Below are 12,835 nucleotides of genomic sequence, written 5' to 3'. Positions count from 1 at the left end.
ATGTGCCCCTTCTGTTTTGGGGGGTTTTGAAGGGGGGCGGAGTCCCCCTCATCGCCAAGAAAATTTTTTTAGACTTGTGAGAGGCTATAAATGACCCCAGATTGATCATAAGGTAACGTGTAACCAACGCTGAAAAGCATTTGACTCTATCTCAATCCATTGAGAAGTTGCAGCACTTTGAAATCAATTTTGATGGAAACAAGAGCTGTCGGTAGGACAGCACGCTCGACTATTCTAAGTGCTTGATAGTAAAAGAGCCTTTATAATGTTAAATTTTTTAAGTTCACAAAAGGGCTAATTTTTTTTATAAATTCATGTTATAGGCCTTAGAGAGAGTATAATTATACAGTATTGGCTTGACTATTCAGAAGGTAATGTCACAAGGGTGTTTTATTGAGTATAATAATACTAATTACCTATGAATACATAAATTTGACAGACAAGGTACAAAGGCTTGTTATTAAGATCATTTATCAAGTAAATCACTGCTTTATTATTATGAATGCACAAAATTGTCCCAAACTAGAACTGCCACTATCATGGCTTGAATACCCCCGCATACCACTTTGTCAGAATCAACAGTGGCGATTTAGAGCTCAAGGACAACCTCCCTGCCAAATCTGAGGTTATGCCAGTGCATTGCTAAGTTATGTATTCTACATGCTTCAAATGTGAAAATGTCAAAATCAATACATTGCGGACAGGACATTCTTTAGCAATTGAGAAGAAAAGCTTTTTTTTTTGTCAAGGTCCCTGTGACCTTGACCTTTGACCCAGTGACCTCAAATTCAATAGGGATCACCTTATAGTCATGACCAACATCCATGCCAAATATGAAGACTGTGGGTCAAAGGAATCTTAAGGGGTGGACAAAAATTTTTTGAAGTCAAAGTCCCTATGACCTTGACCTTTGATCCAGTGACCTCAAAATCAAAGGGGTCATCTACTAATCATGATCAACATCCATGCCAAATATGAAGACTGTGGGTCAAAGTAATCTAAAGTTATTGGGCAGACAAACTTTTTAAAGTCAAAGTCAATGTGACCTTGACCTTTGACCTGGTGACCTCAAAATCAATAGGGTCATCTACTAATCATGACTAACCTCCATGCCAAATATGAAGACTGTGGGTCAAAGGAATCTTAAGTTATTGGGCGGACAAGCTTTTTGAAGTCAAGGCCCCTGTGACCTTGACCTTTGACCTGGTGACCTCAAAATCAATAGTGGTCATCTACTAATCATGACTTACTTCCATGCCAAATATGAAGACTGTGGGTCAAAGGAATCTTAAGTTATAGGGCGGACAAGCTTTTTGAAGTCAAGGCCCCTGTGACCTTGACCTTTGACCTGGTGACCTCAAAATCAATAGGGGTCATGTACTAATCATGACTTACCTCCATGCCAAATATGAAGACTGTGGGTCAAAGGAATCTTAAGTTATTGGGCGGACAAGCTTTTTGAAGTCAATGCCCCTGTGACCTTGACCTTTGACCTAGTGACCTCAAAATCAATAGGGAATCATCTACTAATCATGACTAACCTCCATGCCAAATATGACAACTGTAGGTCAAAGGAATCTTAAGTTATTGGGCGGACAAGCTTTTTGAAGTCAAGGCCCCTGTGACCTTGACCTTTGACCTAGTGACCTCAAAATCAATAGGGGTCATCTACTAATCATGACTAACCTCCATGCCAAATATGACAACTGTAGGTCAAAGGAATCATTAGTTATTGGGCGGACAAGCTTTTTGAAGTCAAGGCCCCTGTGACCTTGACCTTTGACCTAGTGACCTCAAAATCAATAGTGGTCATCTACTAATCATGACTAACCTCCATGCCAAATATGAAGACTGTGGTTCAAAGGAATCTTAAGTTATAGAGCGGACAAGCTTTTTGAAGTCAAGGCCCCTGTGACCTTGACCTTTGACCTGGTGACCTCAAAGTCAATAGGGGGCATCTACTTATCATGACTAGCCTCCATGCCAAATATGAAGACTGTGGGTCAAAGGAATCTTAAGTTATTGGGCGGGCAAGCTTTTTGAGTCAAGGCCCCTGTGACCTTGACCTTTGACCTAGTGACCTCAAAATCAATAGGGATCATCTACTAATCATGACTAACCTCCATGCCAAATATGACGACTGTAGGTCAAAGGAATCTTAAGTTATTGGGCGGACAAGCTTTTTGAAGTCAAGGCCCCTGTGACCTTGACCTTTGACCTAGTGACCTCAAAATCAATAGGGGTCATTTACTAATCATTACTAACCCCCATGCCAAATATGAAGACTAAGGGTCAAAGGAATCTTAAGTTATTGGACGGAAAAGAAAAAACCGACGGCCGGACGGACGGCCGGACGGACAGCCGGACGGACGGACAAGCTGATTCCAGTATACCCCCCTTACAACTTTGTTGTGCGGGGGTATAAAAAGGCACAAACCCTTCAGTAGTTATTGAGACAACAGCTTACAAGCAAAACTTTACCATGAATTTCTAAGTTGAAAAAGGGGAGAAAAATCACCCTAAATGCAAGATAGAATTATGGATCTTTGTCAGTGACCTACAATTATGACCCTAAATGCATATGTGAAGTTTTAAATAAATATCTTTAATAGTTATTGAGATATGTAAAACTACCATGTAAACATTAACCAAGAGACTAAGTAGAAAAGGGGATATGAATCAGCCTTAATGCAAGATAGAGTTTATGGAACTTGGCCAGTGACATACAATTATGACCCTCCAATTATGACCCTAAGTGCATGTGTAAAGTTTCAAGAAAATATCTTTGAAGACCTTTAACCTTTAACCAAAATTTCTAAGTTTCAAAGGGGCAAATAATTCTGCAAATATTGCAGGCAGAGTTATACAATTTTGCAAACTGATGTACATTGTTACTATAAAAGAGTATTTTAAATTTCAATTGAATATCTCGAGCAATAATTGAGATATTTGACTTTTAAAAAAAAAAACTTTAACCAAAATTTCTAACTTAAAAAGGGGCATAATTCTGTCAATATTGTAGGCAGATTTATCCAACTTCAAATTTATATGACAGGCCATATTTAAACATGAAAAACGCAATTTAGGGTAATTTCAAGTATTTTCATCATTTTCTGTTAACCCATTACGTTATATACACGCCTTTTAAAGCCTTTTTCACCCCCCTTTATGTTGTCTCAAATGGTGAAAAAATGCCTTATTAAGGCCCCAACACTTGTTTTTGTTTGAAAAATGTTGTTAAAAAAGTGACCTCTTTTTCGCCGCGCCCCCCCCCCCCCATCAAAAGATACATCAGGGGGTTGCCAGAAGGGGGATGTGCCCCCTTCTGTTTGGGGGGTTTGAAGGGGGGGCGGGGTCCCCCTCATCGCCAAGAAAATTTTGGTCTTGTGAGAGAATATAAATGACCCCAGATTGATCATAAGGTAACGTGTTAACAACACTGAAAAGCATTTGACTCTATCTCAATCAATTGAGAAGTTGCAGCACATTGAAATCAATTTTGATGGAAAAAATCAACGCAAAATAGTGATTTTTGGCAATTTTTTAGAAGTCCCCTCGTTGCCATGGTAACAGAAAATTTAAGTCTGAGCATGTTGTTGCAAGGGTAATGGTCCAGACAACATTTGTGCCAAGTTTGATTGGTGTTGAAGCAGTGTATTATAGCAATTTGAACTTGTAACAGGAGACTTTTCAATGAAAACAGCCATTTTACACAAAATGCTCATGAAGTAATGGGTTAATCGTATATTAAGAATAAAACACAATCATATTCAAATTCTTGTAACTCTCCTGTACCTGCATTTTTATTCACAGGTCAGATTTGAAAACCAATTATATCTTTAATAATACGTACTGAACATTTTGCCTTTTAAAATATCGTTAAATCAAGAATTAAAAGTCTTGGCCTTAATTCTGCCGCTCTATTAGACAATGGTAAACAATCTTATTAATTTATCAGGTATGTGAAACTAGTAACTAGTTCTTAATAACATCACTAACGAAAAGGAAAGTACAGTTTATAAAAGTTAATGTTGATACAATTTATTGCAATCCTACAAAAGTTCAATTAGACTTCAACTTTCATCTATCATTACATTACATTGATATAACATTGCTACAAAACCTGCACTTTCACTTGAAATGACTCCCCCTATTCCTACAAACATCTGTATGAGTCCTTCTACCAACTTCACATTTACTTGACCAAACACGTCCGGTAACATATCATCCCGCAGCTCTTCTATAAATGCTAAAAATAGCTCAAACACTTGAATTGGAATTAGCGAAATAGCACATGACCTGCAACTTTAATTGGACATCATATGGGATAAATATTCCTACGATGCTATAAATTCGCTTTCAAGTTTATTGTCTTGGAATCTTACACTATAAACAATCGCCTTACATAATTGACCGTTCATATTTAATTATTTATCTACTGTTGTGTTTTACATACTTAGATGAGCTTATTTATAGACTAATTGCATAACTTATAACCGCCTCCGTGGTCGAGAGGTTAGAGTCGATGACTTCTAATCCAGTTGCCTCTCTGGCGTTGGTTCGATCCCCGGGACATGCTTTGGTAGTTTAGCACGGAGGAAGGTAGTCTAATTCCTTATTTAAGCAGCACAAATAGAATAGATATAATAAGAATCCCTAAAGAAAGTCCAAAACGACAAAATTGAAATTCGCAGGCTCGATTTCATTGGACCTGTTGTCAAGTGCAAACTACCATCCACGCTCCTAGCATGGGCTTAATTAAACATAATTCAACATTTAAACACGAAAATGGTGAAATTTTGAATTTAGAAACATCCACAGATGTGTTCATACGGCAGTTATCATGGAATCTTCAGTGACACACGGTGTTGTCATTCCATAAAAAACGACGCATGATCCCCAAGTAAAAGAATGCGTGTACCCTAAACGAAAATACAAGAGTTGCATTGTCCATGAGTAAGTGAGAATTTGCGATTGAAAAATCTTAAATCATATGGTATTGTCTGCAATGGGTCGGAGTGAAATCACAAAGTAAACTCACCTCGGTGTGCGAAGAATAATAGCACAAATATGAAAAAGTAAGGAAAATTTGGAGATTCTGGCGCTATAAAACACATAATCGCCATGAGTACTGGTATGCCAACCATTAACACCATGACAATATGAAACATTTCCTTCGTGGTTGGTTTCTGTTTCACACAACTGCAATATTATAGTAAATGACGATTTGTGATATTAGTAAATATTGACTCATAATACGATTGCAATGCCTTGAAAATACATGCATATGTGTGTTTGTCAAAAATAATTACGTTTATTATTTTATGTCAGTTTAAACTTTGAAAGCTCTCTGATTTAATAAAACAAATGAAAGATAAATAGCGATAACCTACATGGTTGTAGATTTGTATCAAACATATGAGATAACTATCTTTGACACATTACGCTATTTACAAAAAAAAAACAACAAAAAAACAAAAACAAAAAAAAAACAAAAAAAACAAGAGGGCCATGATGGCCCTAAATTCGCTCACCTGTATATAGGCCCCGGAGCCAGTTTAAACCCCAGGGCTTTTATTTGAACAAACTTGGTTGACACCCATCAGAAGATTTTTCATGTTTAACATCTAAGTTCTAGCTTGTTGGGTTTTTTTAAAAGAAGATTTTTTCAAGTTTTTTTCTTTACACATATAACACATATAGTTAAAAACAATGACACACCTGGGGCAGGGCCAGTTTTGACCCCAGGGCTTTTATTTGAACAATCTTTGTAGACACTTACTAGAAAATGTTTCATGCTTAATATCTGAACTCTAGTTATTCAGGATTTTTCAAAGAAGATTTTTAAGTTTTTGCTATACACATATAAGGAAAATCAATGTCCCCTGGGACGGGGCCAATTTTGACCCCAGGGCTTTTATTTGAACAAACTTTGTAGACACTCACTAGAAGATGCTTCGTTCTTAATATCTAAACTCTAGCTATTTGAGATTTTTCAAAGAAGATTTTGTAAGTTTTTGTCATACACATATAAGGAAAATGAATGACCCCCGGAGGGGCCAATTTTGAACCCAGGGCTTTTATTTGAACAAACTTGGAAGACACTCACTAGAAGATGTTTCATGCTTAGTATCTATAAACTCTAGCTATTTGGGTTTTTTTTTTTGTTTTTGTTTTTTTTTTTCAAAAAAGATCTTTTAAGTTTTTGTCATAAACATATAAGGAAAATGATTTATACCAAAGGGCTTTTATTTGAACGAACTTGTTAGACATCCATTAGAACATGTTTCATGCTAAATATCTTAGCTCTAGCTCTTTGCATTCTTTAAAAGATTTTTTTTAAGTTTTTACTATATGCATATAGGGAAAATCAATGACCCCCTGGGGCGGGGCCAATTTTGACCCAAGGGCTTTTATTTGAACAGACTTGGTAGACACTCACTAGAAGATGTTTCATGCTAATTATCTAAGTTCTAGCTCTTTGGGTTTTTTAGAAGAAGGTATTTAAAGTTTTTTCTTTTGGTTGCCATGGCAACCAGAGTTCTGCATGGAATGGAATTCTTTGAACAACTTTGTTGGCTTCACACAAGGAACATATAGATGATACCAAAGATCAAATATCAAAGATCTAGGCCATTTACTTTCAGACCAGAAGATTTTTCAAGTTTTCACTATATGTATGTAATGAAAATCAATGACCCCCGGGGTGGGGCCAATTTTGACCCTAGGGCCATTATTTGAACAATCTTGATAGAGGTCTTCTACACAATGTTTCATGCCAAATATCTAACCTGTAGCCTTTGTCAAATCAGAGAAGATTTTTTCAGATTTTACTTTATACATATAAGGAAAAACCTATGACCCCCCGGGGCGGGGCCAATTTTGACACTAGGGACAAAATTTGAACAACTTTGGTAGAGGACCCATAGATAATACCATATACCAAAATTCAAAGCTCTGGCCTACGTACTTTCAGACAAGAAGATTTTTTAATTTTGTGTTTTTGAAATCCTATTCTGGCCCTATGACCATATGCAACAGACCGGAACCATTTGAACAACTTTGAAAGGGGACCACCAAAGGATCATTTCTGTAAAGTTTGGTTGATGTGCAGTCATTGGTTTCAGAGGATATGTTGTAAATGTTCAAAAAGTTGACGACGCACTACGACGGACCATCAAAATAGCTCACCCTGAGCATTGCTCAGGTGAGCTAAAAAAAAAAAAAAAAAAAAAAAAAACAAACAAACTAAAAGTATGATCATCCTTAACCTGCTAGCAGCCAAAGAAATCCGCCTAAGCCATCAGCCAGAACAACTACCGTCTTGACCTGCTCTATACTGTTGCTAGCTCATTTTTTACATTTTGTTATTGAATCCTTTAACTTTGAATGGATTGTTTAAATTTAAAGCAAGGTTAAGGGTAGAGTCTTGTTGGGAATACCTGTAGAATTTTCTGTTAACGGAAAATTTAAATAGCCAGCCAAGTACTGCACCAATCATCAAACCAATGCCTGAAGATAAACTGTATACTGTAGTTTTAACTTCGGACTCAATACCTAATCGTTCAGACATGCGAACGTCCAAAACTTCTACTTGTGGAGGCACAACGCCTGAAATACAATAGAAAAAAACACTATTATTTGTTATGATACCTGTAAAACGTGCAGACTATTTGACTTAAAGACTTATGTTTAATCCATATTATTAAAACTATTCATCTTTGAAAACGTATGCTTACCATTTTTTAAGTATAGAACTGTAAAAATCGTTGTAAAATATACCAGCGAGTGTTTCTAACTTACCAATTTGGTAAATAACGAAAAAGAGAGTACACACTATCCAAAGCCAAGATATTTTTTTGAACACTTTCAAATAATCATGAAACTCTATCGATGAAGGATGTCGACGTTGTCTTCAGGTTTGATAACAGAGTAGGTACTGTAAGCCCAATTACCCCGATAGGAATGCTCACTCCCATACAAATTCTGTAAAATAACAGTAGAGCATGCTTTACAAACAGTTTGGTAACTGAGAGTTGTACAAATTTTTCTAGAAACCGTTAACTTGCTTGGATCTAAAGCGACCAGCCTTTGCAATGAGTATAGAGCGAGGCCAGTCCTGCAAGTTCGTGCAGTCTGGCAAGATTCTGTACTGTTTGTAGGTCAACTTTTGTGTTCCCTCAAGCTTCCAAACAATTATAAAAACGATGAATAAGGTTACAATTTTATTTATTTATTTTAAAAAATGAGGCATAAATTTTAGATGGAAACCAGAAAAAGCGAATCTACCTATATAATGACTGCCATGTTGTTTTTTCACCAGATAAAACAATACTTAGTGTAATAAACTGTCCACAGTATCTGCAAACTTTAGTGATCATCAGTGCAAGTATTCTCTTTGAGGTAAAATACTCCAAAATGGGAATTAAAGAACCAACCTGAACTAAACTCGAACCGATACCTAAATAAATATGGAGAAAAATATATGTGAAAACATAATGCGTGAGTAGTTTATTAAAATAGTGCATTTGAATATGATGAACATTTGTCATGTATAAGAGACGAATTGGTGGCGTTATATAATTATAATAATCATGCAATATTTATATATGCTTCATACCATTAGATACATGTTCTAAAGGTCTCTAGTATTAAACTTAATCTTAAACTTTCGGATAAGCTTTGATTATAGGGAACCATTTTTACAATTTTACTAACCTGTCATACCGTAAAGTAGAAATTTTATGGCATGAACATTTTTGACGAACGACAGTATAATAAATGAAACAGCTAAGCACCATGAACCTATATGAACGGTCCACTTATATCCTAGTACAAGCATAGAAACAGATGCTATAGGTGCTGAAATATATAAAAGCAAAATATACACATGGGTAGACCTAAGATATTAATGTGGAGATATGAAAAAATAAATATATATGTATTATAATTATATAACTATATATAAAATTTAAAAAAGGCATAAAAAATAGCTTTTATAGAATTACAAAGGGTTGCATAAACTTTTTGAAACATTTAATAGATTATGCAAAATTAATACCAAAGCCTCATTATGGTTATCAGTGAAAATAATTGCAATCTAAAGGTTTCTATATTATAACAATAGTTCATTTTGTATAGCTTTTTTGTTTCATAAAACCACTCACCATAAACTCCTGCAAGGCTATTATAAACGTTGTACATCTCTACGAGCGTTTCCTCATTTATTCCTGTATCATCCTTGGATCTTAACAAAGCTAGACGTACACCAGGTTCCATATTCCTATCAGTAAGTTAATTGCTGAACACGATGCTACAACAAGCCAAGCGCGAATACCTCCATCTGGTGGATCTTCTACTGAATACATCTTTACTAAATCTGAATCTGCCGGATTAGTCTCCTTCCTTAAACATTATCTCCGTTTTTCATTTTGCGTTAAAAATGCTAATATTACATGACCATGTGATGATTTTGGATAGAATTTCTTACAGATATGTCATGTTATCTTTATTTTCAATATAAAATAAAATCAATTAATTATTTAACATATATATATATTATAAAAAAAAAGTATGTATCACGAGTCTTTTCATGTAAATAAAGTAATAACAAATCCAAACATCTGCTATTGACATCTTTAATTAGTTAACATTAATAATATCGGTACACTATTCTTTAACAAGATGGTATATAACCAGACAATCATGAAATCTTTAAGTAATCTTTTGTGCATAGATTAGTACATGAAGTGTTTAGGTATTTAACAAATGATATAAAACAATACCATATTGGAATAAAGATGGTATCATAAAACAATTAAATAGTTTATGACAATGGAATTCCTATAGGAATTGTATTTCAATTATCAAATGAACCACAGCTTCCTAATTTATAGCCCTTGAAAGGTCTGGCCTTTTTGACAAAATGTTATCAGATTTGTGTTCTTTGGTGGTAAATCTGTTCGCTGAGACCAATTTTTCTCCTTAGAAATAAAAAGTGAAACACTTTTAATCAATATTTCAAGGCTCATTTTTAGCTCGACTATTCGCAGAATAATCGAGCTAATGCAGTCACCCATTTGTCGGCGTCGGCGTCCCTGTGGTTAAGTTTTTGTATGTAAGCTGGTATCTCCATAACTACTGAAGGGAATAGATTGAAACTTCACACACTTGTTCTCTGTGATTATCTAAGATGATAGGCACAAGTCCCATAACTCTGAGTTGCTTTTTTTCATAATTATGCCCCTTTTTCGACTTAGAAATTCTTGGTTAAGTTTTTGTATGTAAGCTGGTATCTCCATAACTACTGAAGGGAATGGATTGAAACTTCACACACTTGTTCTCTGTGATTATCTAAGATGATTGGCACAAGTCCCATAACTCTGATTTGCTTTTTTACATAATTATGCCCCTTTTTCGACTTAGAAATTCTTGGTTAAGTTTTTGTATGTAAGCTGGTATCTCCATAACTACTGAAGGAAATGGATTGAAACTTCACACACTTGTTCTCTGTGATTATCTAAGATGATTGGTACAAGTCCCATAACTCTGATTTGCTTTTTTACATAATTATGCCCCTTTTTCGACTTAGAAATTCTTGGTTAAGTTTTTGCGTGTAAGCTGGTATCTCCATAACTACTGAAGGGAATGGATTGAAACTTCACACACTTGTTCTCTGTGATTATCTAAGATGATTGGCACAAGTCCCATAACTCTGATTTGCTTTTTTACATAATTATGCCCCTTTTTCGACTTAGAAATTCTTGGTTAAGTTTTTGTATGTAAGCTGTTATCTCCATAACTACATTAGGGAATGGATTGAAACTTCACACACTTGTTTTCTGTGATTATCTTAGATGATTGGCACAAGTCCCATAACTCTGATTTGCTTTTTTACATAATAATGCCCCTTTTTCGACTTAGAAATTCTTGGTTAAGTTTTTGTGTGTAAGCTTGTATATCCATTACTACTGAAGGAATGTATTGAAACTTGAAGGGTTTGTACCTTTTCGGACAATTTTATATATTCATATAGGTAAGCATTATTATACTCAATGAAACACCCTTGTGACAAATTTTCCAATAGTCGAGCGTTACTGTCCTCCGACAGTTCTTGTATTTTTATATAATTCAAATACAATGTATTAAGAATACATTACGATTACATTTTGTATACAATATAACAATGGTTAATTCATACTAAAATACAACTGGCTCAATGACACACAACTATAAACTTGGCAAATAGTCTTTATACAAATTATCTATCTATTCTATGATTAAGTACTGTGGTTGACCTCTAAGATCAATATTATGAATTGACTTTGAGTCTAATATTTCTATGATCCATGCAGTCATGCCAATTATTTACAGATAATTGTTCAGATATAACACTGGTTAGCCATTTATTTCATTTCTAAAATGCTTCTTTTCAATTTCACCATGCATAAATAATCGATTAGAAAATATACAATGTACGGTATAAAATATTCAATGCACGATAATTAAGTGTGATACCAGTACTTCAATAATCGAAAGTTTGCTAGTGTATGCACGTATGTCAGGTTATTGGCAAATACTAGTATGATTCGATGTTGAAAGTACTATTATAGACGAATTTATATCTGCAAAGAATGGTTGCTGGACAGATTCCATAATACTAAACAATGCAATACTTTGAAAAAAATTATGAACATCACTCTTTTAACACGAAATTACCGTTGCAATTTTGGTGTACAATAATCAAGTCCATGCTCATATACATCGATTTCAGATATTTGAACAGAATTTAAAATGCACTTTAATCCAATAAAATCAGTTGGTACATATTTATTCTCTTCAAACAAAAGATCACGCAAAATTAATACCTTATTGAAGTACAATATTGTAGCTTAAATTACTAATTAACTTCGCGTAACAATATGTGGGTGGTTATCGGAATAGCTCAGCCTTTGCAAATATTGTTTTAAAGTTTAAAATAACCTGCTAGGTTTCCATGCATATGTATCTTTGTATGGCTTAACATTGATATTTTTTTCTGATAACTTAGAAAATTATTATCAATTAAAACATAAATATTTTACATGTAATAACATACTCGGGCAATTTTAACCCTAAACGTGCGATTAACCTTGTTGCCATTAATTTACCACTAAAATGATTATGAAGCTGGACTAGGCAATTTAAGAAATTTAGCAGGTTTATGGTTGAATGTTACATATGGCCATTATTATTATAAAGATACACAATTATGGTCTATTAACAAATTGTATCATAGTTTGGGACCTTTCTGTTGAAAATGTGTTAAATCCTAAACATATACATATATAGTGCATAAATAAGATACCCGTACTCTAGAACACGCCCATTGATTGGCTCAATTTTCTGGTGATTACTTATTTTGACGATAGAGAAAGGAATCCCGCCAGGGACTTAAAATGAGCGTCGTCCATGGTGTGTCCGGGTGTTCACGGGTAAAGGTGTGTCCGTCGGGAATACTCTGGTATTTTGCCGACGTTGAGCTTAAAATCGTACTACACAGCTGATATCTGACCAATTCCGGCTGGCCTCTGTGTGGACCAGACTCAATTACGCAGAACCCCATATGGTGGGATGGTTAGGGGGTCTGACCGGATGTCCGCGATTATAGGTGTGTCCGTCGGGAATACTCTGGTATTTTGCCGACGTTGAGCCGAAAATCGTACTACACAGCTCATATCTGCCCAATCCCGACTGGCCCCTGTGGGGACCAGACTCAATTACGCAGAACCCCATATGGAGGGATGGTTAGGCGGTCTGACTGGGTGTCCGCGGGTATAAGTGTGTCTGTCGGAAC

At 35.3% G+C, this 12,835-nt stretch overlaps 2 protein-coding genes across 2 annotated transcripts; both read right to left on the bottom strand.

Annotated features, from left to right (window-relative positions):
- Positions 1 to 3,924: 3,924 nt before the first annotated feature.
- On the bottom strand, positions 3,925 to 7,606 carry LOC132753806 (uncharacterized). The gene is made up of 3 exons (XM_060744337.1): positions 7,443 to 7,606; positions 5,042 to 5,202; positions 3,925 to 4,249 (listed from the first exon to the last, which is right to left on the bottom strand). The coding sequence occupies exons 1-3, from the start codon at positions 7,571 to 7,573 to the stop codon at positions 4,074 to 4,076; spliced, it is 468 nt and encodes a 155-aa protein (XP_060600320.1). The 5' UTR covers positions 7,574 to 7,606; the 3' UTR covers positions 3,925 to 4,073.
- Positions 7,607 to 7,877: 271 nt separating this feature from the next.
- Positions 7,878 to 9,388, bottom strand: LOC132753808 (uncharacterized). The gene is made up of 4 exons (XM_060744338.1): positions 9,168 to 9,388; positions 8,719 to 8,862; positions 8,290 to 8,461; positions 7,878 to 7,986 (listed from the first exon to the last, which is right to left on the bottom strand). Exons 1-4 carry the CDS (start codon positions 9,277 to 9,279, stop codon positions 7,878 to 7,880), a joined length of 537 nt encoding a protein of 178 aa, XP_060600321.1. The 5' UTR covers positions 9,280 to 9,388.
- Positions 9,389 to 12,835: the final 3,447 nt, after the last annotated feature.

This window comes from Ruditapes philippinarum, unplaced genomic scaffold (assembly GCF_026571515.1).
Source record: "Ruditapes philippinarum isolate M1 unplaced genomic scaffold, ASM2657151v2 ctg126_1_1_1_1, whole genome shotgun sequence".
NCBI classification, from domain to species: Eukaryota; Metazoa; Mollusca; class Bivalvia; order Venerida; family Veneridae; genus Ruditapes; species Ruditapes philippinarum.
This window is presented reverse-complemented; position numbering and strand designations above follow the sequence as displayed.